This window comes from Stigmatopora nigra, chromosome 17 (genome assembly GCF_051989575.1).
Source record: "Stigmatopora nigra isolate UIUO_SnigA chromosome 17, RoL_Snig_1.1, whole genome shotgun sequence".
In the NCBI taxonomy this organism is placed as follows: Eukaryota; Metazoa; Chordata; class Actinopteri; order Syngnathiformes; family Syngnathidae; genus Stigmatopora; species Stigmatopora nigra.
This window is the reverse complement of record NC_135524.1, coordinates 349,465-373,059: the sequence shown is the minus strand read 5'-3', so window position 1 is coordinate 373,059 and position 23,595 is coordinate 349,465. Positions and strand designations below refer to the sequence as shown.

Here is a 23,595-nt window from a genome sequence, read left to right as displayed (position 1 = left end):
GCCACGCTCCCGCACGGAGATAACTTGGCTGATTGCTGGCGATAAAAGGGGCGGGGCCAGAAGCCGGCCAGCGCCCCCCGGGGCCCCGGAGCGAGAGTGTGGAGCGGCGTCCGCATTAGGCCCCGCCGGAGACGAATTAGCTTTTAAGCCGACGGCCGTACTTGCATTAAGGCGCCGTCCGTCTTCATTAGCGTAGCGCTTGTTCATTAGCGCCTGGCCGCCGGCCCGTCAAGGTTGAAATAGACGCCGCCGCGCCAGTCCCACTTGGCGTTAATCGACGTCTCCCCCGTGAGAGATGGCCGCCGGGAGGACGTTAAACGCCGGCCACGCCCCCGGGCCGCACCCGCTCCGTTCTGCCGCCCGCCATTAAGCAAAATGGAGCCGGGCCAGCTACGGTCACCTCTGACCCGGCGAGCCGCGCTTTTAAAGGCGGCGTCTGCACTTATCGCCCAACGCACCTGTTAGTCGAGCATTTGGCCGCCATTGACGGCGATGGACGTCGTGTCAAAGTGCGCCTATGTCTAATTTGTTTTTTTACTGGACTCTAATGTCGTCAGGATTGGAACTGTAAATAGTTTATAGCAATGGCTTCCATGTACATTAGCTTTGATGGGAACGTGGCCTCTACCAACATGGCCGTCCTAAGTCTGCTTCGTTTTTGTGCTTGTTCATTGGTTTGCTACCATCCCTCCCTCATCAAAAGGATTGGACATCTAGTGTTGTCAACAGTACCGAAAGATGACCTTTCAGACATGAATTGAAGGTACTTACAGGTGTTGTGTGTCCTGTTGATTTTGTCTGACTTGTCAAATGCTCACTTGCCCTAGAAATGTTGAAGAAAAGAAAAGTTAAACACTGAACAAAAGTCATGTCAATCAAATCTTTTCCCTCTGTCAACCGCCAAATACAAAGCAATAACCTATTAAACGGGTTGCCAGATTAAAAAAACCCAAAACAAATTCAAATGAAATCCTGTCGAGAACTGGTCGCCAATCCCGAACGTTCTGACTGAACGTGCTTATACAGTTCAAAGTTTATTTGTCTTCTTTTCCAACTGTCGCGTGTGAAGTCTCCGGCGGGCCTGACGTCAGGCTCGCTCGCTGGCCCGGCGTGAAGCAGAGTCAACACAGAACAGCCGGCGGCCGCCCACACACGCATTCGCCGACGGGACACGTCTTTAGAAAAATGGCCGCCCGCGCCTGGCCTCTATGTGCTCCCGCTGTCTGTGGACTTTAATGGACGCATTAACAAGCTGTCCCCGTCCAGATGGACCAATCGGAAGGCGCGCGCGCAAAAGCCACGGCGTGCCAAAAACAACTACAACGCAATTCCATTCTGACCACACACGCGCGCTAACCCGAGACACACATGGAAACAACTACGCATACAGAAAAGTACACACAGCACGCCACCACCAGGCGGCAGGTGTCTTAGCACGTCGGCTATGGACAACGGCGGTATTTCTAATGTGGGCGGAGCTGGGCGCACGTCGGGTGAAGCGCAATGATGTCATGGGCGAGCGGCGGCGCGGCGCTCGTTAGCGGCCATCAATCAATTAAGAAGCACTTAGCGTGATTTAATAGCATTTGCCCGCTTTGTTAGCGCGCTAATCTGATTAGCCACTAGCTTCTGGGAAACCGGAGGTCGACGTTCCCGATTGGACGCCGCCGCGACTTCTGGCTTTTAGCCATTGGTCGCTCGCGGGCCGAACTTTCACCTTTGCCGACCTAAAAAAATAAATAAAAATCCTCCGTCGTCCCGGCGACCGGATGATTCAATTAGCCATTGATTAGCCATCACGCCGCGGAGGCCGATCGATAACGCGGCTAATGTGGCTAACGCTAAGGCGTCCGCGGCAAACGCGGATCAATCCATCGGCGAATTGGTCATCCGTCAATCAATGGCCGCGGCGGCGGAAGCGTTTGCGACATCGATCGAGGGGGGGGGGGGCGCCTGCTTTTATTGTGACGGGCGGCGCGCGTGGGCGGCCAATGATGGGATGACCCGGCGGCGCTCTCGGGGGGCAACATGTCTGCCGGTAGACGCTAAGCGATTAGCGTGCTAGAAAAGCAATAAGGTCATAAAAATTGCATCTGGCTCCGGAACGGCGGCGTAAATCCGCGCTGGCCCGCCGACGGAATGACTTTGAAGAGCTCGTCATTTTCAATCTATTTTCCCGCCGCCGCCGCATGTCGCCGCATAGCCGCACTTCATTACGCCGGGCGGGCGGGCGCACGGCGCGGCGTGGAGCGGCCCTGCCTGCCCTCGGGCCCGTGGTCCCCATGGGGGACCCGGGGGTGAAGGAAGGGGGGGGGGGGGGGGGCGGGGGCCGGCTTAAGACCTCATCAGAAGCTTCATTGAACGCTCAAGTCTCCTCATCGATCTCCCCTCCAAATTAAAAGCACCATTTGCGCTGATCCTGGCTGTTAATGCGGCGCGTTAAGGGGGCCGTGCGTGCTACGCCGTGCACCCCCAACATTGAAAATGACAACAATATCCCTGCTTTTTTCAGCCGCAATTTATTCAGGGGCCATCAAAGCCATGTGGCCATGTTTACCACAGATGTCAGCCATTAGGGCGCCATTTAACCAGGATTTAACTCATCTATTCATTCATTTCTTTGATTAAAAGACAAACTTTTAATGCGTCCACGACCAATTATAGGAGCGCTTAACGTTTATTTTGACCTGCACATCCAAGATTGCACTTTCAAATGACCGTTACCATTAGGGTATATGACTTTGTCACAAATAACTATCTATATATGTCGTGTAGCAGAAAAAAAATGCTCAAAAAGAATATACTATATCAAATACAAATAGACGTTTGATAATAAAGCGTTAACTACTTACATTTCCATCCTGCTTTTAAGCACTTCTCCCTGAAACACAATGCAATAACGAGTTTAATACAAACAAAACAATTAATACCGCATGTCGGAGGTAATCAGGTTAGCTTAACTAGTTGCACATTTAGCATATACGTATAGTATTTCCTCCGCTAGCATAGCGATTAGCCACTAGGGAGTAGCTTTGTGCTAATATCGAATTAATATAATACTTCCCCAGGAATAACAGTATAACCCCTACGATGATATTCAACACTCTTAGTCCTTTGGTTGTTGTTATGAACAATTCAACAAGCCAAAGTTCTGCCAAATAACATATTAGAAGACAATTTAGCAATGAGGCTCAACTATTATATCTTGCTTACCGGCTGACGCCAAAACTGTACCGTCTACAGGTCGTCACATTAAATTAAAGCTTACTTCTTTGACCGAAATAATAAGGAACTCGTTAGATATCGATATAAATGAACTAATGATTGTTTCATGTGGTTTTGTTGCATTATATTTCGTACCGGAAGCATGCCGTGTTTATTGACGATGAGCACAAGAGGAGTAGACAAGTTAGAGTTGTCATATTCGCTGTGGCCACCAGAGGGAAATGAGTCGTCCTAAAGCAAGAAAAACCAAATATCGAACTTCCAAAATAAATCAATTCCACTCTAATTGATTAATGGAAAAATATAATTCGAGGTTTTATATCATCGAATTATTAACTATAATTGATTAACCGTTTACTTAATTCAATGACCCTTATAGTTATGAATTCATCAATTAATGATTCTAGCAAAAATGTGAATATGGAAATCCTAATAACCTCTGCTCCTTCCAGCGCAACTGTCATGTTCTAATGAAAAATGGTGGCTATTTTGACGGAGCGCCTTCACACCTGGAAAGTGTCAAATGGAAGAAGGAATAAATATGTCATGAGGGGATCGACACACAGGCGCTAACAGAGTGATTGTAAAATGAAATGTTCCAGGCTGCATCAAATTCAATTACATGCTGCTCAGCGGCTCTCGCACCCTCGCAGACACACAACAACAACAAAAACACTGACACGGCTCCCGCTGAATTTATCCTCCAATTTGTTGCAACTCATAATGATAATCAAGTGAGAGAGAATGCCAATCAGCTCATTGACAGGAAAAGAGCATTTATGGTCTGTCACGTGCTGCTAATTCAGGGATTTTTTTCTCTCTCCCCTTAATTGTGCTGTGAGCCCCCCAAAACAAAGTCATAACGAAGCAAACGGGCGAGGGATTGCCGTCAAAGACGCCCGAATCGTATCAAATGACGAGATGGCTTTATCGTCCGGGCCCACGTTGTTTGTTTCCCCCGCGATATGGTCACGGGAGGAAAGCGGGAGGGGTCAAGTGGCCGCAATCATCTCCGCCGCCTCTCGGGGCTGATGGATGAGACTCGCCGCAAAACAGGTGGGGAAGCGCCACAAACAGGAAGTCAGGCGCGGCGTCTCATATTAAAAAGGGAGGGGTCAGCGCCGGGCCGGCCGCTTTCACGCGGCTTGCCGTCGACGTGGAGTGGACAAAGTGGCAGAGGAAATTGAAGATGCCATCTGGCCCACTGTCCCTCCCTCCGTCCGTCCGTCGTCAAATGGCGCCGCCTGCACGTGCGCGTCATCCATCTAGCGCCGGCTGACATTTCAGATTGCTTCTTGGACATGTCGGGCCGCCGCTACACACCCAGATGGACGCAGATAGGCGCGCACAAACATGAACAGGAAGACCCGACAGACAGGGGGGGGATCGTTCACACGCTAATACGCCACACGAGGACACGGCTGGAGCAAATATCAACATTTGGACGTCTGCCGGCGTCAATGGTGGCCATAGCAGAGGCTTTGACTTTCATTTAGTGGAGTAACCACTTGAATGTCACTGCTTGGACTTTCGCCACCATCAATATGGCCGCCCAAAGGCCGTAAATGGTCTTGTCACGGTTCTGTTGTGAATGGAAATGGCTTTTTCGCTAGGAGACGCCATTTTATTTTGAAATTGCTTGACTTCTTTTCATGGTCAATCATGTGTGATTCAGTCACTTTTTAATTGATCCCTGTTTAAATTGGTACTATTTTTCCAAAATTGAAAAAACGGTACTACACAATGGTGTCCACTAGGGGGCGAGGAAAACATGGTTCCCAGGGTTTGACTTGGCCCTCGGGCCTCGAGTTTGAGACCACCCCCGTTCCAAACTGAGTGCCCTCTGACCCGCCCCAGGACGTTGTCCTTGAAGCTCCGCCCCCGCGAAGGTGCTCTTTTGTGTGGTCTTCTTTTTCTTCTTCTTCTCGTTCTTCTTCTCCTCCCGGAGCGAGCGTAAGTGCGGGTCGTGTCGGGCGGCGCCCCCCGACCCGGCGGCGGCGTGGCGACACGATTGCTTTTGTTCTGTCAAAAATATTTAAAGCGTGTTCATAAAAGGCGAGGCGCGGGTCGGGCCGGGGTTAACAAAGCCGCTCCGGCGTCTCCCAGCCGCGGGTCGGCGGGGTCACGTTCAATTTCCACTCCCGCCGGCGCAAAATGAAAAGTCGTCATTTGCACAAATCTGAATAATTCACTGGGCCCCAACGCTGATGAAAACGCCGCGGCCGGGATAAAAGGACGCCCCTCCCCCTCGGCCAATGCGGAGCGGGAATGAATGAAGCGGCGTCCTCTCGCCGCCGTCTGGAGGGCCGGCGCATCAATTAAGATGGCCCGCCGCAAAAGGCCCGGTTAGGTAGCCGGTCCGCGGCGTGCCCGTTAGGCAAAGGCGCGGGTGAACCAATGAATCTTTTGAATGGCATTAAAACTTCATCCATCAGCGCGGTTGCAGGTTCGCCTCTGGATACCCGGGTGGGCGCCGTCAATTCAAAATTCATCCCTCAGACGCCAAAGCTAATGTTTCCCGTGTTCCGCCATGTAAAAATAAAAGCCCCGAGTTTACGGCCGAGTGAAAAAAGCCATTTCAGAAGAAGTGGCGTGGGCATGCTGGTCGCTAAAGTACCCCGGGTCACTTCCCGTTTCTTTTTAGGACATGTCAAGGTCACTTTCTGATGATTTGGGGGCACTACAGGATCATGTCGCATGGTCAAACAAGCCTCTTGGGGTCATTTTTTTGGGTATTTTGAGGTCATTTCCTGCTGGTATGATGTCACTTCCAGTTATATACATTTTGAGGGTGATTAAATCAACTCCAGGCATCTTTTCAGTCATATTTTAGGTCAAATGACAGTAAGAGTGCTTGAAAGGATACATGAGTGGTGATGTGGCGCCCTCTATCGAACACAAAAGACACCCAATACCACTACTATTTAGTTATTCATTAAAAAAAACGGTCACGTTAATGTCATATGATGACCCCCAATGATGAAGCTTTAGCCACCTGACGGTGACAGACGTCCAATCACGCGGCTTCATTTCAACAAACGAGAGGTCCGCTCCATTTCCATCCACGTCAACCCGTCGGCGTCTACTTTTCGGCCCTGAGCGCCTCCTCCAGGTCGGCGGAGAAGAAGTCGGTCCTGGACAGGGCGATGTCGTGGATGATGGCGTCCAGCAGCAGGCGGGCCGAGTTCCTCTTCTCCAGCGTGTTGTGGACCTCGGCCATGAGCCACTGGAAGAAGTTGATCTCGATGTCCCTCTCCACCGGGTCGTAGAAGTAGCCGTGGCGGCGCAGCGAGGCGAAGACGGCCGGGAAGAGCTTGGAGAGGAACTGCTGCGCGCAGGCCTGGGCGGCGATCATCTCGGCCGTCTCCTTCTCCTTGCGCACGGCCTCCTTCTGCTGCCCGATGCGGCACTCCTTCTCCTCGGCCCGCCGGCGCTCCTGCTCCTGCAGACGCTGGACCTCGGCCAGCTCGGCGTTGCGCAGCTGCTGGAAGGCCCTCTGCTGGGCCCGCAGGCACGACAGCTCCTCCTCCTCCATCACCTCCAGCAGGGACTGCTCGATGGTCTTGCCCACCAGCACCTCCAGCACGGGCTGCACCTCGCGGTCAAAGTCGAAGAGCTCGCCCTCCAGGATCTGCGTGGCCACGTCCTCGCCCGACTTGGCCGGGATGAAGAGCGGCGTGGCGGGGCGGTCCAGGAAGGCGTCCGTCTGCGAGTCGGCGTCCTTGGTCACCAGCACCAGGCTCAGCTCCTCCAGGTAGGAGTCGGTCTGCACGTCCACGTGCTTGCGGCCGGGCAGGCCGCCGTGGTCGCCGCGGGTGTTGAACCACAGCTGGTCCCGCGAGCGCAAAAAGTCCACCGAGCGGCGGCGGAAGCCGTGCTGCTGCAGCACGTCGGCCGCCTGCGCCGTGGTCCTGGACGGGCCCCCGCGCACCACCCGCCGGTCGTACATGATGTTCCCGTACTGGGACTTCTCCGTCGGGGAGCCGTTGGCCTTGGAGCGCCCGTCCACCGCCCGGGGGCGGCTGGAGTACACGTAGGTGGACGAGGCTTTGTTGTTGTTGCGTTGGGAGACGGAAGCCATGGTCCCGGTGGGCTCCCAATCGCTTCTTTGAGGGGGAGGGAAAGAGGAAGGGGGACTTTTGTTCAACTGGATTCCATGGCCGCTTCTAGTCTCAGCTTGGAGGTGAGTTAAAGTTATTTGGTGACTTCCTCCTGAGTATCGCGCAGTTCCAGAGTCTCGACGCGAGGGGCGTCATCATCGTGACATCAAACTTGCGCGACCAAAGCTTTCTGACGTCATCGCACGTACCAGGGCGGAAGAGAAATGTCCTTTCACAATACATAGGATATACCGAGTAGAATATCATTCCTGTTGTTTTTTTCGGACCGATATAGTCATTTCCGTTCAGCTGCTTCTCTAAATAAAGCTTTGGTGACATTGACAAGGAAGTACGTGGCACCAAAATGGCACCATCTACAAGCAATTGGTCTTATTTTGAAAGGTTGTTTTCAAAGAAGCAATGAATACAGATAATTTTGCTATTGTAAACATGTGCCCCAACGTGATGGTACTCCAGAGTCATTTCGAGAACCAAGTGCACATAAAATATTCCCCAAAAATATCACCTCACTCACTGGTGTCAAACTCGTGGTGCGAGGGCCCAAACTGGTCCCTCCCATCAACGTGTGTGGCCCCATTAAAGTATTTGCTTTGAAGTCATTCAGCAGCTCTCAAAAATGGACACATTAGACACACGCAATTGAGCAGCAGACATTTATTTCTTTCTTCCATATAATACGAAGATGATAATTATAATAATAACAACAATATGGACCAGAGCGCAAATCGTTAGCGGACAAAACTTTTTTTTTCTTTTCGCAAAGGCCCCGAAGCTTTCGCTAGCCACCGTCCTCGGTGACTTCCGCCATTCAAAAAAAAAGGAAGACTCCTATTGGTTGGGAGCCAGCCAATGGTCTGACGCACCGCCGGCCGGCTTCACCGTTTACTGCCGCGCTTTTGTCCTCGGTTGTGGGACTTCTTACTAGTAAGGTCAAATTCCCAAAGCTAGTCATGCTAGCCAAGTGCTAGTTGCAAACTCGTCAGGTGCCGTTGACGAGGAGGGACGTCCGAGGCCGTCAATGGTGTTAAAATGCCATGATTAGTACTAGCAGTGAGACCTGCATTGACTTTGTTGGGAACGTTGCCCCAACCAAGATGGCCGAAAGAATTGGACGCCGAGCAACGTCAACATGGCGATCGGAGGCCATGTTGGTTGGGGCAAAGAAAGGTCTTTCACAAGCTAGACGTCCCATTCATTTGGCGGATACAAATAAATGTAATGATTAGTTATTTAAAGAGGTTAGTTGTTTTTTTTTGGAAGACGGACGTGATTGGACGTCTATCGTCGTCAAAGGCGCTGAAAGAGTTAAGGTCAAAAGTGTAGCAAGAGAAAACTTTGGAATGGAACCGTAGCAAAACAAACAAGAAAAGAAAAGTGTTTTTTTGTGTGTGTTTTTTCGTTGACACGTGATCTTACGAACGAACACCTTCGTGTGGCGGTTTCGGCGGGAGTCCTCGGCGGCGGGCGCCGTTGGCCAAGAGGCCAGGGTTTGGGGGAAAGGGCGGCAGGGTCAGTTCAGGGCACAGCCGTCCTAGAAGGTCTTCCTGTGGATGGCGCGCGCCCGGTCTTCTTCGTACTCCCGCTTGGACACCCACATCTTCTTGAACGTGTCCAACGACGCCAAGATGGAGCCTCTGCGGATGGGAGGGGAAAAACTAAGTTAAACATTTGTATAATACAGTAAGTAGTCGTCAACATAACGAAAAATACCCGATCCAGGTGGAGTAGAGTCGCTCCTGGGGGGCGGAAATCTGCAACCACAAAAACATACACAAACGTTAACCGCGAAATGGAAAGGGCAAGAAGAAAAAAAAATGCAATGTAAACCTTAATCTTGACGTCTTTGGGCGCCAGCTTCTTGACTTCAGTCAATAACCTCTCTCCGAAGCCTGGAGGGGGCGACAGTGAGTCAGCGGGCGGCTGGGCACGCCTTCCTCCCCGAGCGAGCGCTACCTTTGATGAGCGTGGACCCTCCGCACAGCACGATGGTGGAGAAGAGCGTGCGCCTCAGGTCCATGTCGGACTTCTGGATGGCGTAGGCCAGAACCTCGTGGATGCCCGAGCTCTCGTCGCCCACCAGGTCGGGCCGGAAGAGCAGCTCGGGGGCGCGGAAGCGGGCCGGACCGATCTGGGGTGGGCGTAAAAGCCGGTTAAATGCGGTCGAGGACGTGGTACCCCGGGACGCTTACGTTTAAGGCGCTCCCGTCGGGGAGGACGTACTGCGCCCTCTCCGTCTCCAGCGTCTCGTCCTTCTGGGGGTTCAGCGACAGGTAGCACGCCCTCTGTTGGCGGCGAGGGGAGGGAGATTAGAGGCTGCTGGCGTCCCCAGGTCAAAAAGAGGCGGGGTCCTCACCTCCTTGATGGTCCGCACCACCTCGAACTCGGCCGAGGTGTTGAAGTTGTAGCCCTCCTTGCGCAGGAGCAGGCGCAGGTAGCGAGACACGTCCCTGCCGGCGATGTCCACGCGCATGATGGAGTGCGGGATGGCGAAGCCCTCGTAGATGGGCACCACGTGCGTCACGCCGTCGCCCGAGTCCAACACCACGCCCGTGGTGCGTCCCGTGGCGTACCTGACCGTAAATTAAATCCGGGATTCAATGGGGGATCTCAAAGGGACGGGACTGGAAGAAAATGATTTACAAGCTGAGGACGGCCTGCATGGAGATGAAAAGCGCGGGAACGTTGAAGGTCTCGAAGAAGACCTCGGCGGCCTTCTCGCGGTTCTTGCTGGGGTTGAGCGGCGCTTCCGTCAGAAGAACCGGATGCTGAGGAACAGTAGATGTCAATCAAAATGTGACCACCACCCAGACGCATGAACCCACGGGCCGCCTTCGCCCACCTCCTCGGAGAAGGTCTGCAGCTGTTCCTTGGAGTAGACGTACTGCCAGATCCTCTCCATGTCGTTCCAGTCCTTCACGATGCCGTGCTCCATCGGGTAGCGCACCGACAGCAGCCCGCGGTGCTCCTGACGTAAAAAAAAAAAGGGAAGCGTTATGGTAAAAGTTTGGGTGACCACCACTTTGTAGTAATTACCTCTGCTTTGGGGCCAATGAAGAGGTCTCCCTCCAGTGCCCCCGCCATGACACGGACGTGTTTAGGACGTCCCACACTGAAATAGGCAAAATATTCCCATTTGTGTTTCCGATCTGCATCCCGGCTTGCGATGAAAAGTGAAGCAGACTTACTAGTTAGGAAAACAGTATTTAGGGATCTGGTCTCCAGCAAAGCCAGCTTTGATGACCCCCGAACCCTGAATGGATGAAAAAAAATGAAAAAAAAAGTTGCAGAATATCACGAGATATGGCTGGAGGCCACGCAAACAAACAACTGCTTTGTCCCACAGTTATTGAACGCAACATGGGACGTGAGCGTGAAAATAATGTCAAAATGTTAACCAGTATTGTAATACATTTTATTCCAATCTCTGATGTTTTTCATATATTTTAACTAAATATATATCCATATATTTATGTATACATGTACATATAAAATGCAGCTATTCTCATCAATTATTGAAATGTTTATTAATTTGTTTTTTTGGTTAATTTAGAGTTGTTGCTGTTAAAAAGCAAAAAAACTAACATTTGCAACCAGCTTGACTCATAATCAATTATCACATCATCTGCAAGCAACATTTGAGCAAAAGCAACATTAGAAGTCGATAAGCGTCAAATGTAGCAAGAAGCTAGAAGCCGGAGCTAGCATGCACCAATGGGCTAAATCAAAACAAAGTCGCAATCGGCCTTCCCATTGTGTTGGTCGTGTTTTATGCATACGTTCAATATTAATGACAAATAAAATGTACACAATTTGCCCGAGTAATGAAGCTAAAAGCTGCAAATCATCTCGGAAACAATAGACTAGCTAAGCTAAAAAATAGCCAGCGACGGCCCGGGTTTGGGTGTGGGTGACTGACGTCATCATACTCACGTTATCGATCACCACGGGCTGGTTAGCTAAAATGTCATAGGATTCCATGACGGACGACGATGGAGAGGAGCGCGTGTCTCAAGGTCCACTTTTGGTACTGAATAGCGTCCCAATTGGAAGGGGAAAATAGATAGATGAGCAGAACCAGGCGAGGCACAAGCCCTGCTCTAGTCCAGTCCACACAGCGCTCCTCGCTCCTGTCTAATCCCGCCCCACAGCGACACCGGCAGCGCCTCTGACAGCCACTGCGACCAATCAGGGCCAACCATTTTGTGACGGGCGGGATATTAAACCAATTGAATTTCAGGAGACTTTGGGTCCGGTTTTTCAATCCCACCTCGTTAGTAACTACTATTTAGTTGGCTATTTTATTACACCGGTATGTTTCAGTCACTCTTTTTTAGTTTTTGTCTTATTGTTTATTTTCTTAAACTTTGACTTACTTACGTTACAAACTTTCTACTCTTTGCTTTGGAGAAAACAACCTTTTTTTCTCGGTCATGTGTTTTGGATGGTTTTATTTCAAGTAAGTATCATTGTTCCTTACTCCTTTTCTGTTTTTCTGAGCCTTTTTAAGCTTTTCTTGGTTTTGTTTTTGGTTAATTAACATACAAATACACCAAGTGTTTTATGTTAGATATTTCTTCGTGACTGACATCTAAGCATTTCCTTTTCCTCGACTCATGCTGTTCCCTGAGTCTACTCTTTGACCAATCAGAACGAGGCTACGAGGAGGGGGCGTTCCTTTAGAGCAGGTCCGTGAATCCCACAACAACACCACAAATACATACTAGCTTAACAGAAGACAGCAACGTTAGACTTTTATCATCAACCTCAACTATTATTGCAACGTTTGTAAATATCGTTGTTTAAAGGTAAGTTTTATGTTTACGTGTCAACATTTTAAGGTTGTATCCTTGGTTTTTGTTTGTTTTGATGTCGTTGTAGTAATCCTAGCCATTGAGCTAAATATAGCTTTGTCCCTGTGACACTTTCAAGTGTAAACTGCCATAATTTATATGTGTGTAAAACCATTTTTGTCCTATTGAATTTGGGCACTCCTACGATCGAACGATGTGTGTAGAGGGAGCTATGTTGCTTCATTTCTCAGGAACTGTCATATGATTATTTTTTTAGTTTCACTTTGGGTACAGGTACAACTACGTATTTCAAATTGAAAAATGGTGCTGAATTACTGATGGACTCCAGCTAGGCCCCTGAAGAAAAGCATCATGGCAGCCTTGTTGGATGAGGATCAGCCAGAAAAGTGAGACTCCAAAATACGTCAAAACGTGTCAGGTTTTGTAGTTCATCATTTTTTTGGGGGGGGGGTGTTTTGCACCAGACACTGTTGGGTTTGTTTCGCCACGGAGAGCGACGACCACAGTGCGCAGTGGTTGAGTCCGTGCCGCTGTCGAGGTTGCACCAAATGGATCCATCAGTCTTGTCTGCAGCGATGGTTGGACGAGAAGCAGAGAGGAATTGGCGGCGATGGCGACGGTGGCGGCGCGGGCGTCTGCTGTCCTCAGTGTGGAACACGCTACCATGTCGTTTTCCCTAAGATGGGTAAGGCTGTACGGGCTGTGGGTTCCCTGATATTTGCCCTATCCAAGATGGCTGCCGGCTAATCACTTTGGGAAAATTGTTTTTTTTTCCCGTCAGGTCCACTGGTGTTCTTCCTGCAGCAGGTGGACCGCGCACTCTCCCGGGCCAGCCCCTTCGCCGCCATGGGGGCGCTGGTGGGCACGGCGTACTGGTCGGCCGTCACGTACGGCGCCGTGGCCGTGATGCAGGTGTTGGGACACAAGAAGGGCCTGAACATGATGGAGCGAGCCGACCCCATCTTCCTCCTGGTGGGTCTACCCGCCATCCCGGTGGTCTTGGTCCTGGGGAAGATGGTGCGCTGGGAAGACGTCCTGGTGCGCTTCTGGCTGAGAATTTCCTGTCATCGGCAACACGGTACACGCGCCCGACACGCTTACTTTTCGGCCGGCTTTCTGACTGTCCCTGTCCGTCAGCTGTGAGCAATGATCTACGTCCACTGCCGGGGGCGCCGGGAGACCACCTGTCGGTGTCGAGGACCCTTTGCGGCGCTCTGGTCCTCCCGTGGATCTCGAGCATGCTGGGGCGGCTTCTCTTCAGGGGGGTCACCTCCAACCTGCGGCAGGCTCTCCTGGTGAGTGGTGAACCCGCGGAAAGTGTTGCTTATTTTTGGGTCATCTTCTCCCGCGTTTACGGTCCTCCCTCCACAGGGAGGCGCCACTTTCGTTTTGCTGAAGGGCTCGCTGAAGGTATACGTCAAACACCAGCAGCACATCATGCAGACAAAGCGAAACATCCTGGATTACCCGGACACCCGTGACACCGCCACCAGTCCGTGACGGGCCAATGCTGACAAGACAACCAAATGCCTCATGGACTTTCTACGACTACAGTAGAACTTTTCCAATTTCTATGCCATTCATGGCAATAGAGGTCAAATGGATTGGGCGCCCATCGCTGTCAACGGCAACGCATGACTTCATTTGTTGCCGTGGGTTCCTCAATGGAAATTTTGTATTCCACATTTTAATGATTAAAAGTGGACTCTGTAAAATGAGTCATAAAAAATCAATTTCAACACTTCTTTTGTAGATCCTTTTTGGTGTTCAGAGTTGAGTTGGAATAAAAGTAATTTGTGGTTACTTTGGGTTGAGAAATTTACAAAACCTAATTGCATTGGCCTTAGAAAATATCAAATTTATTTATTTTTGGGGTTATTGTTTTCTTATTTAGTTATTTTTAAGTTGAATGCAATACGCTTTCGTAGAAACTACACTAACTAAATTGTGTTGAATAAACTCCTGACGTCACTAAAGATTCATCTGCCATGATTGGTTGCTATGGTGGCCATTCTTAACTCCCATTGGCCAGGTCGTTACTACCGGAAAAACAGCGGGACTCGAGATTTTTCCGGAACACGAAAGACGTCGACTTTATGTTATTGTCACGAGAACTTCCGGAGCTGCTATCGGTCAGTTTCGCCGCCTATAGACCCGGCGTCGCCATAGCGACTTCGAAATGGTTCCGTGCCATGTGAAAGAGAGAGGGAAACAGCTGAGTTTTTTTTCGCGAGTTCGCTAAACAAATAGACGCGTCAGTGTTACAGTTTCACAAAACTCCAATGGAAGCTTAATGCTTCATGCATAAACCTAAAGTTGTGTCTGCTAAAGTAAGGACGTGGAAGTCTCCTGCTCGTGCTTTGACCGACCGTAAGTGTGCACCTCTCCATCATCGTGTCAATAACAATAACTGACCACTAGTAGCTTGCAATAGACTTTTTCAAAATCTCTCAAATCCCGTCAGGTGCTTTTGTTTGGAGCACGGAGGTTCTGGCATATCACGTGCGGGCGAGGGATTCCAAACGATGAACATCCTTCAAAATCATGACTGACAAGCAGCACGCCGAGGTTGGATATATATATTTTTTAAGTATTGATATGTGTTTGAGAGCACTAGGGACATTTTTGCATACCGGTTAGTCATTGTGCCTAATTCTCACTCTTGCCTGCGTGCGGATCAGTGCAGCGATGGCGAGGACTTGTTCGGGGACTATGACAGCCTCCTGGGAGATTCGTCGCTGTTGGCCAAGTTGGAACAGGCCGACGCCCTGGCCTCGGATCAAGCGCCGCCGCCGCCGCCGACCGAGGACTTTGATTCTTGTCGGGAAGCCAAGAGGCCCAAAGTGGAAGAAAGTAGGGTCGCCGTGCCGTCGAGAGCCGTCCCATCTCTCGGACGTGAACGTTGCCCGCCGTCCGTCCCAGACGAGGCCAGGAGGAGCGTGAGCGAGCGCCTCAAGACGGCGCTGAGATGCAACGCGGCGGCCCCGGCGACCGCCGCCGTCTCCCGCTCGGCGGCCGCCAAGGAGGCGGCGCTGGACAGCCGGGTGGGCGACGCCGCCGAGGCCGTCCGGGCGCGCGCCGACGACCTGGGGCCTTTTTTCGGACTGCCCGGCAGAGTCCGAGAGCTCCTCTTCACGCTGCGGGGAATCCCCGGCCTCTACGGTGAGCGCGCGTCCTGCCGACGGGATCACCACTTGGTTTTGGCGCGCTGGCGAGCTGACCTGCTCGTGGCTAGCGTGGCAGGAAACGTGCTTGCGTCTGGAGTGCCTGGCCCAGAGGAGGAATCTCATCTACACGCTTCCCACCAGCGGCGGCAAAACCTTGGTGGCCGAGCTCCTGATGATCCGCGAGCTCCTTTGCCGCAAAAACAACTGCCTCTTCGTCCTGCCGTACGTGGCCCTGGTCCAAGAGAAGGTACGCCAAAAAGAGCATTTCCGTGAGTAGAAGATGAGGATCTGATCATCGCGCAGGTGCGCGACCTGGCGGCCTTGGGGCTGGAGCTGGACTTCTTGGTGGAGGAGTACGCGGGGAGCAGGGGGCGCTTCCCTCCCGTCAACCGCGTGGGACGCCGCTCGCTTTACGTGGCCACCATCGAGAAGGCGCACGCCCTGGTCAACGCGCTGATCGAGGAGGAATCCCTCGGACGCGTGGGACTGATGGTGGTCGACGAGGTGGGTCTCCGTAGGGTTTCGGGGGCGTCGTTCCGACGGGCGCCCTTCTGAAACGACTCTGTCCTTGCAGCTGCACATGCTGGGCGAGGGCAGCCGAGGAGCTTTGCTGGAGATCACCTTGGCCAAAGTCTTGCGCCTGGGCCGTGAGTGAGGACTTGGCGACGCCCCTTCTGCGGACACGACATCTTTTTTTTTTTGCAGCCGGCACGCAGATCATCGGCATGAGCGCCACCCTGGGCAACATCGGCGACCTGCAGGCCTTCCTCAAGGCCGAAAACTACCACGACGACTTCCGACCGGTGAGTGGCCGTTTTCCGTCCACGGCGGTCCTTCAGTCGTCCTCATTCGCTCTCGCTAGGTGCGCCTGGAGGAGTACGTGAAAGTGGGAGACGGCATTTACCAGATGGACGCCCGAGAGGAAGACTCTTTCCGTCTGTGCCGTCGGCTGGAGTTGAAGGTAACGAAAAGGAAAAACGAGATTTCCAGGATTTAAAGATATGGAGCGGTTGGTCCTCAGTATTCCAGCGCCATGCTGAAGGCGGACCCGGACCACGTGGTGGCGCTGGTGACGGAGGTGATCCCCCAGCATTCCTGCCTGGTCTTCTGCCCCACCAAGAAGAACTGCGAGAACGTGGCCGTCATGATTTGCAAGTACCTCCGTCGGTGAGTCCGCCGCGGGACAAGTGCCAAGTGGCTTCCTCCGTCACTGACCTTTGTCCGCCCTCCGGGCGCAGGGACTTCCTGGGCCACCGGAGGGCCGAAAAAGAAGTCCTCTTGCAACAGCTGGAGGAGTGCGGCCGCGGCTCCGTGTGTCCGGTCTTGCGGCGGACCGTCCCGCTGGGGTTGGCCTACCACCACAGCGGCCTGACCGCCGACGAGAGGAAGCTGCTGGAGGACGCCTACTCTGCCGGGGTCCTCTGCCTCATCTCCTGCACGTCCACGCTGGCCGCCGGCGTCAACTTGCCGGCGCGGAGGTCAGAGCGCCGTCTTCTTCCCTAATCTAGAGAATTGTCCTAGTTTTAATTAATATCGTCATGAGGCTAAAACGGCCGCCGCCGTGTCCTCAGGGTCATCGTGCGGGCGCCCCTGGTGGCTCGGGAAGCGCTGAAGACCAGCCAGTACAAGCAGATGGCGGGGCGCGCCGGCCGGGCCGGGCTGGATCGCCAGGGCGAGAGCATCCTCATCCTACAGGAGGCCCAGCGGCAGCAGGTGGGTGGCCTGGCCCGGGCTCGCCGCATCTCGGGGACCGCCCTTTAACCCTTTGTGCGTCCAGGCCAAAGCTTTGCTGTGCGCCCCCGTGGAGAAGTGCTACAGCCGCCTCCTCGCCGAAGACCACAAAAGTCTGCACGCCCTCATCCTGTCCCTCGTCGGACTCAAAGTAGGCTCTTGTCGTCGCTTTTGTGTGGTCGCTCGCCGGCTAATCTGTTTTCGGAAACGCCCACTCGCAGGCGGCCTCGCACGTGGAGCACCTGGAGGACTTTATGCGCGGGACGCTGCTCTTCGTGCAGCGGGAGCACGCCCAGGTCGGCGTGGAGGACGCCGTGGAGGACGCCGTGGGGCGGAGCGTCCAACTCCTGCAGCTCAAAGGCCTTCTTCACGTTCGGGAGGGGGAGCTCCAGGTCACGCCGTTGGGACGCGCCGCCTATAAAGGTCAGTGGCTCGCGCACGTGCGTCATCGTATCGCTTGGCCACGTTCGTCGACTATTGTTTATGAATAAAATGTGTGAGACGCGCGTGTGCAGGTTGCGTGGACGTGCTCTACAGCGAAGCCCTCCACCGCGACCTCCAGAAAGGCCTGGAAGGCCTGGTTCTCAACAGCCTCCTTCACCTTCTCTTCCTGGTCACGCCGTACGAGCTGGCCGCCGCCTGCAAGCCCGACTGGATGATCTTCTACACGCAGGTGAGCCGTCGCTCGTTCGCCACTCCAACGTTGAAACAAACGGAATTATTCAATTCTTGCCATTCCGTCATGGGCAGATGGGCTCGCTGTCGTCCAAAGAGCTTAAAGTGTTTGCGGCGGCGGGCGTCCCGGAAAGCCTGGTGGCCCGCGCGGCCGCGGGTCATAGCGTGAGCAAGGTCCGTGCCTACCGTCCACCGCCGCCATCTTCCGACAAGCCCACTTCTGCTTTCGCCCCTCCCCCCGTGTAGAACGCCGACGTGGCGGCGGCCAAGCGCGCCTTCCTGGCGTTGGTTCTCTTGTCGCTGCTGAAGGACGGCGACGTTTGGGGGGCGGCGGAAAAGTTCCAGCTCAGCCGCGGCTTCGTCCAATCGCTGCTGGCCTCGTCCGCCTCTTTCTGCTCTAGGGCGCACTATTTCACACAGGTACATTCATCTTTTACCCCAAAATGACATTCATTTCAACCAATTGATATATCTTGAGATATATATATATATATATAACATTTTCGCATCCACAATAACAGAAGATCATTTTCCCTTTTTATTTGAAAGGAGCTGGACTCGCTGTGGCCGTACTGCTCGCTTTTGGAGGCGCTGACGCGACGCCTCAGCTACTGCGTCAAGGCGGAGCTTGTCCCGCTCATGGAGGTGGCGGGGGTCACGGAGGTCAGGACGCCGGCGCCCCCTCCCTCGCCGTCGTCGGCCATTTTGCCAAGGTTTTCTCGCCGCAGGCTCGCGCCAAGCAGCTCCACGCCGCCGGCTACGCCACGCTGACGCACTTGGCCAACGCCGAGCCGACCCTCCTGGTTCAGACGGTGGCGCACATGAGCCGGAAGCTGGCCCATCAGATGGTGGCCTCGGCCAAGGTGGGCGTGGGGCCGTCCCCGCGGGCCAGAGCGCCTCTGACCGCCCTTTCTTTTCAGATGCTTCTCAACGAGAAGGCGGAAACGCTGAGGCAGGAGGCGGATCATCTTTTAGCCGTGCCGTCGGACTTGCCCGGCTAAAGTCCACCGGGACCTTTTGCCTTTTTTAAACACAAACACAAGCGGTATGAATAAACTTATTTTTGAAGAAACCTTTATTATCTCGTATTATTGTTTAAACATTTGACATATTTTACAATCAATTTTGATTGGGAATGGTTAGCTTGCTCACGTCTTAGAAAACAACAACTAAAAGGGATTGTTTTACCCCCAGAAACGGAAAAAAAGGTACTGCTTGTATGCTAGTCGGAGGACTTTTTGTGCTGCTCTTCGAACGAGTAAGCGGAATCTTTGTCTACCTCTTCCTGTTTCCGCACGGACCTGTTTGTTTCCGGTTGCCGAACTTCTGCGACTTTTGCTAGCCCGGCGCCTCTTTTGGCGTCTTTTGCTGGCTTTTCGGAGACTTTGCGTGGCTGCAAGCGCCTCGTATCTCTTCGTGGCTTCAATGGCGGGGGGAGGCGGCAGTTGTTTATTCAGCGGCTTTCGCCAATTGGGACTTTACTGCAACCACGTGCCGCACGTGCTGCGATACCATAGCAAACATCGGGAGTTCTACCTTGTCACGTCAGTGGGCAAATGTTTTCACACTTACAACGTAAGAACAAACTTTGAATGTTTGCGTGTGTGTGTCTTGGACGTATACTTTTAATGTTTTCTTTGTAGCTAGCTATTAGGGCTGGGGGGCTCCCACCCGATACAATTGTCGATACGTGTCTCGCGAGATGGATTATTTCTCAGTTTAACACCCAGTTCCTCTTCTTTCCTCTAGGTCAATCGTCTGGGAATCGTTGCAGTCAGTGAGTATATCGTCTTTTACTTGGGCGGTCAACGGCGCACCGTGTCATGACGCCCGCTGTCGCCTAGGTAACGGCCTCCCCGAAGACATCACGTGCTTGGCGGCGGACAGGATGCTGGTGTTCGCCGCCGCCGGCAAAATCGTCTACGCCATCGCCAGGAACAAGGATGTGAGGCGAGGGGGCGGGGCTTCTCCAAAGAGCAGGTTTTTAAGCTGCCCACTCTCCAATGTGCGCAGGTGGTGCAGACTTACCGCGGGCACCGACGGGAAGTGCACGCGCTGCTTCCTTTCGGCGATCAGCTGATCTCGGCCGACCACGGCGGCCTCGTCGTCGTGTGGGACGTCCGCGCCGGAGGTGATCGAGCGGGAATTGGCCCCCGCCTGCGGGCCGGGTGGACGCGACTCACGTGACCCCCCTTCCCTCCCTTTAGATGTGTACCTGGAGCTGACCTTTGACCCCGCCACCTTTGCCGTGTCCGCCATGATGCACCCCAGCACGTACCTGAACAAAGTCTTGCTGGCCAGTAGCCAGGGGACCATGCAGCTCTGGAACCTCAAGACCAGGTGGGCTGGGCTCGCTCGTTATGTTGTATGATTGGAAATCTGTTGCTGTCGAAGCGCTTGACATTTTTTTTCCTGTTTACAGTAAGCTCCTGTACACTTTTGCGGGCTGGTCAGCAGGGGTCACTGTTTTGGAGCAGGTGAGTGTGAGTGTGTTGCACGCTCACGCCATCAAGTTTTTTACGCCTGCTCACCCCGACAGAGTCCGGCGGTGGACGTGGTGGGCGTGGGGACGTCCACGGGCCGCATCATCGTCCACAACATCCGAGTGGACGAGACGCTCATGTCCTTCACGCAGGACTGGGGGCCCGTCACCTCGCTGGCCTTCCGGACAGGTGAGTCACGACACCTCACCCGAGCCGTGCCGGAGCTGAGTTTGCGACCGCCCCGCAGACGGGCCGCCCATGCTGGCGGCGGGGAGTCCGCAGGGTCACGTGACCCTGTGGGACTTGGAGCACCGACGGGCGGCGGGCCAGCTGCCGGGCGCCCACCGGACGGCGGTCAGCCTGAGCTTCGTGCACGGGCAGCCGCTCCTGGTCAGCAACGCGGCCGACAACGCCCTCAAAGTGTGGATCATGGACGGGGAAGGGGGCGGGATCAGGTTGCTGAGAAGCCGCTGGGGTCACGAAGCCCCGCCCGCCCTCGTGCGCCATCACGCCGACGACGGCAAAAATATCCTCAGCGCGGGTGAGTGGCGGCCGCCGCCGCGCTTTGTCGCCCGGCCCACTTTGTCAGACGGCGTTTCCTTCCCTTAGGCCAAGACGGGACGCTGCAATCGTTCTCCACCGTCCACGACCGACTCAACAAGAACCTGGGACACGGTCTGGCACTCCTCTTCCTTCTTGTGCCTGTTCTTTGTTGACGTGTGTGTTTTTTTTTTGTGCACGTGTAGGGTCGGTCAACAAGAAGGTAGAGCAGAAGAAGAAAAAGAAAAAGGATGGCTGGACCTACAAGGAGCTGCGCCTGCCCGCCATCACCGCCTTCTCTTCGGGTCGGTCCGGCCTTCAAGACGCACGAGTGGCGGCGGTGGCGAGGAGGAGGAGGCCATCGTGACGTGTCTTTTTGTGCCTCTCAGCCACGGCCCGCCAGGCGGACTGGGACGGCATCGTGGCGTGTCACCGTGGCCGCTTGGCCACCAGCACCTGGAACTACCGCCAATGCAGCATGGGGGCGCACCATCTCCGACCGCCGGGAGTGCGCGGCAGTTCCGTCGCCACGGTAACGCCGTCTCCGGGCGCCTCTCTCCGTCCCGGGCTGACGCCGCTTCTCGTTTCTCTCCGCAGGCCGTGGACATCACTTCCTGCGGCAACTTTGCGGTGGTGGGGTCTTCGTGCGGCCGCCTGGACGTTTACAACCTGCAGTCCGGGCAGCACCGGGGTTGCTACGGCGACCGGGAGCGAGGTGTGCTTTCTCTCTTAGTTCCTCGATTGAACTTTTGTTGGCCATGGCTCAAGTGGTCACTTGTTTTTTTTTTTTTTTTTTCTCCAAAAGCTCACGGCGGTGCGCTGAGGGGCGTGGCCACCGACGGGCTCAATCAACAGACGTTGAGTGCCGGCGCCGACGGGCTCCTCAAGTTCTGGCGCTTCAAGAGTCGGCAACAGGACGGTCAGCTGGATCTGCAAGTGGCCCCCGCCGCCATCCGGCTGCACAGAGAAAGGTGGGGCCGCCCACTCACCACATTTTTTACAGCGTGATAGACAAATCTTTCCTTGTCTCTCTCCTGCCGTGCGCACGTGTTAGCGGCATGCTAGCGTTGGCGCTGGACGACTTGACGCTGGTGGTGGTGGACGTGGAAACCAAGCGAGTCGTGCGCAAGTTTGCCGGCCACCGTGCGCAGACCAACGACATGGTCAGTCATTCCCACGTGCCGTCCAATCCCTGGAATTAACTCCCGTTTTGTTTGTCTTTAGACTTTTAGCCCAGATGGCCGCTGGCTGATCACTGGCGGCATGGACTGTACCATTCGCACCTGGGACCTCCCCACCGGAAGGTTGGAGCCTGCCGACCAGTGTCCTTTCTGGCCCCAAGCGCCACTAGATGACCATTATGGCTTTCTTTTTTTTTGAAGCCTGGTGGACTGCTTCCTGGTCTGGGCGGCGCCGGTCAGCGTCTCCATGTCCCCCACCGGAGACTTCCTGGCCACGTCGCACGTGGACAGTCTGGGCATTTGCTTGTGGTGGGTCAAATGCTCTCAAATGGCCACCTATCGTCCTCACTGACAAACGGCAACGCCACCGATGCTCCTCCCTCCTCTCCAGGACCAATCGGAGCCTGTTCGGGCCCGTCGGGCTCCGACCGCTCCCGGCCGACCACCAGCCGGAGGAGGAGACGGCGCCGGCGGGCGGGGCGTGGCGGGAGGAAGGCGAGGAGGAGGAGCCGGAAGACGAGCCCGAGGCCTACGCCTCGGCCGAGCAGTTGGGGGCGGAGCTCTTGACGCTGTCCCGCCTTCCGGAGTCCAGGTGGAAACATCTCATGTGCCTGGACACCATCAAGGTACGTGCCGCCGTGCCCGTCTGCTTGCTTAAGTCTTTTCTACTTTTAACACTTCACATCCATTGGCTTTGCAGAAGAGGAACAAACCGGCGGCGCCGCCCACAAAAGGGACGGCGGCGCCCTTCTTCCTGCCCACCGTGCCGGGCCTGACGCCGCGCTTCGCCGTTCCCGAAGAAGGAGCGCAGGTCGGCTCCGCCGGCAGACGCTAGCCGTCTCAAGGCGCACTCTAACCTCCTTCTCGCCGCCGCCGCCGCATCTGGTGTTTCAGTCGGAGGCGTTGGACCGCCCTGCGCCGTTCCAAGTGTTGTCCAAGTTTGCCCTGGCCCTGGAGGCGTGTCTAGACGCGGGAAGCGGCCAGGGGAACGATGCGGCGCCAGTTCCCACCTGGCAGGCGCTGGCAATTCCCGCCGAGCTGTTGAAGAGTCTGGGGCCGTCGGGGGTGTCCCTGGAGCTTTCCGCGCTGTCGCCCCTTGGGGGCGGAGCCCCCAGACTGCTGGTGGCGTTTGTCGCCATGATTGAGGGCATGCTGGCCAACGGGCGGGATTACGATCTGGCCCACGCCTACCTGGCGCTCTTTCTGAAGGTACCAAGTTGGCCTATCATTTTCACTTATTTCGTGCCACCGATGCCATTAATGAAGGAATAAACTCTGCTTTCTCGTGGGCAGCTTCACCTGCGATCGCTGTCGGAGGACGCGGTCGCCGTGGAAGCCTTGCTCCGCCTCTGCACGCGACTGGAGACCAAGTGGACGGAGCTCCGGGCCTCTTTCAATCAGTCCCTCTGTTTGTTGACGTACGCCAAGAGTGCGCTTTTGTAAAAAAAGTTTGTTTTTATTGCAAAATGGTCCAAATAAAGATTTGATGTTTTTAAATGTGGAGTGATTGTGTTTCTGTGCCACGTGTGCTGTCAACGGTAGTCAAGAAGAATTCTCATTTTTACGTTTTCTTCAAAAAATCAGAGTTGGATGTTCATATATTCCTTTTTCCTCATTGAACTCCTTTTTAAAATCACCGCTAGGCGGCACAGTGAGTAACA

General features: G+C 54.1%; 4 protein-coding genes and 1 pseudogene across 9 annotated transcripts; 3 read left to right on the top strand and 2 right to left on the bottom strand.

Moving 5' to 3' along the window:
* Positions 1 to 6,038: 6,038 nt before the first annotated feature.
* LOC144210630 (radial spoke head protein 3 homolog pseudogene) lies at positions 6,039 to 7,539 on the bottom strand (annotated as a pseudogene).
* A 446-nt stretch (positions 7,540 to 7,985) lies between these two features.
* On the bottom strand, positions 7,986 to 11,491 carry actr1b (actin related protein 1B). The gene is made up of 11 exons (XM_077736761.1): positions 11,277 to 11,491; positions 10,532 to 10,596; positions 10,380 to 10,455; positions 10,186 to 10,311; positions 9,987 to 10,111; positions 9,700 to 9,916; positions 9,536 to 9,628; positions 9,300 to 9,474; positions 9,174 to 9,235; positions 9,057 to 9,097; positions 7,986 to 8,980 (listed from the first exon to the last, which is right to left on the bottom strand). Exons 1-11 carry the CDS (start codon positions 11,322 to 11,324, stop codon positions 8,878 to 8,880), a joined length of 1,131 nt encoding a protein of 376 aa, XP_077592887.1. The 5' UTR covers positions 11,325 to 11,491; the 3' UTR covers positions 7,986 to 8,877.
* Positions 11,492 to 11,993: 502 nt separating this feature from the next.
* Positions 11,994 to 13,885, top strand: LOC144210493 (E3 ubiquitin-protein ligase MARCHF5-like). 2 transcript variants are annotated; one of them, XM_077737195.1, is made up of 6 exons: positions 11,994 to 12,151; positions 12,431 to 12,543; positions 12,622 to 12,842; positions 12,939 to 13,235; positions 13,295 to 13,452; positions 13,529 to 13,885. In XM_077737195.1, the coding sequence occupies exons 2-6, from the start codon at positions 12,509 to 12,511 to the stop codon at positions 13,655 to 13,657; spliced, it is 840 nt and encodes a 279-aa protein (XP_077593321.1). In that variant the 5' UTR covers positions 11,994 to 12,151; positions 12,431 to 12,508; the 3' UTR covers positions 13,658 to 13,885. The 2 variants fall into 2 exon arrangements, with proteins under 2 accessions (XP_077593321.1, XP_077593322.1); XM_077737196.1 differs by having other exon boundaries at positions 11,995 to 12,151; positions 12,414 to 12,543.
* Positions 13,886 to 14,246: 361 nt separating this feature from the next.
* helq (helicase, POLQ like) lies at positions 14,247 to 19,046 on the top strand. 5 transcript variants are annotated; one of them, XM_077737706.1, is made up of 21 exons: positions 14,247 to 14,527; positions 14,622 to 14,725; positions 14,839 to 15,010; positions 15,080 to 15,319; positions 15,393 to 15,571; positions 15,628 to 15,828; positions 15,899 to 15,971; positions 16,030 to 16,127; positions 16,187 to 16,285; positions 16,346 to 16,491; positions 16,563 to 16,802; positions 16,896 to 17,037; positions 17,102 to 17,206; positions 17,277 to 17,478; positions 17,571 to 17,728; positions 17,806 to 17,904; positions 17,977 to 18,150; positions 18,280 to 18,393; positions 18,459 to 18,593; positions 18,651 to 18,775; positions 18,925 to 19,046. In XM_077737706.1, the coding sequence occupies exons 2-20, from the start codon at positions 14,702 to 14,704 to the stop codon at positions 18,729 to 18,731; spliced, it is 2,682 nt and encodes an 893-aa protein (XP_077593832.1). In that variant the 5' UTR covers positions 14,247 to 14,527; positions 14,622 to 14,701; the 3' UTR covers positions 18,732 to 18,775; positions 18,925 to 19,046. The 5 variants fall into 5 exon arrangements, with proteins under 5 accessions (XP_077593832.1, XP_077593833.1, XP_077593831.1 ...); XM_077737707.1 differs by lacking the exon at positions 18,925 to 19,046 and having other exon boundaries at positions 15,401 to 15,546; positions 18,651 to 18,808; XM_077737705.1 differs by lacking the exon at positions 18,925 to 19,046 and having other exon boundaries at positions 18,651 to 18,808.
* A 105-nt stretch (positions 19,047 to 19,151) lies between these two features.
* Positions 19,152 to 23,431, top strand: wdr36 (WD repeat domain 36). The gene is made up of 20 exons (XM_077737704.1): positions 19,152 to 19,305; positions 19,480 to 19,507; positions 19,575 to 19,675; positions 19,744 to 19,861; positions 19,938 to 20,070; positions 20,153 to 20,207; positions 20,270 to 20,402; positions 20,461 to 20,754; positions 20,823 to 20,888; positions 20,960 to 21,058; positions 21,143 to 21,285; positions 21,351 to 21,468; positions 21,559 to 21,724; positions 21,808 to 21,916; positions 21,978 to 22,057; positions 22,136 to 22,243; positions 22,326 to 22,560; positions 22,635 to 22,745; positions 22,829 to 23,143; positions 23,228 to 23,431. Exons 1-20 carry the CDS (start codon positions 19,156 to 19,158, stop codon positions 23,375 to 23,377), a joined length of 2,712 nt encoding a protein of 903 aa, XP_077593830.1. The 5' UTR covers positions 19,152 to 19,155; the 3' UTR covers positions 23,378 to 23,431.
* The last annotated feature ends 164 nt before the right edge of the window (positions 23,432 to 23,595 follow it).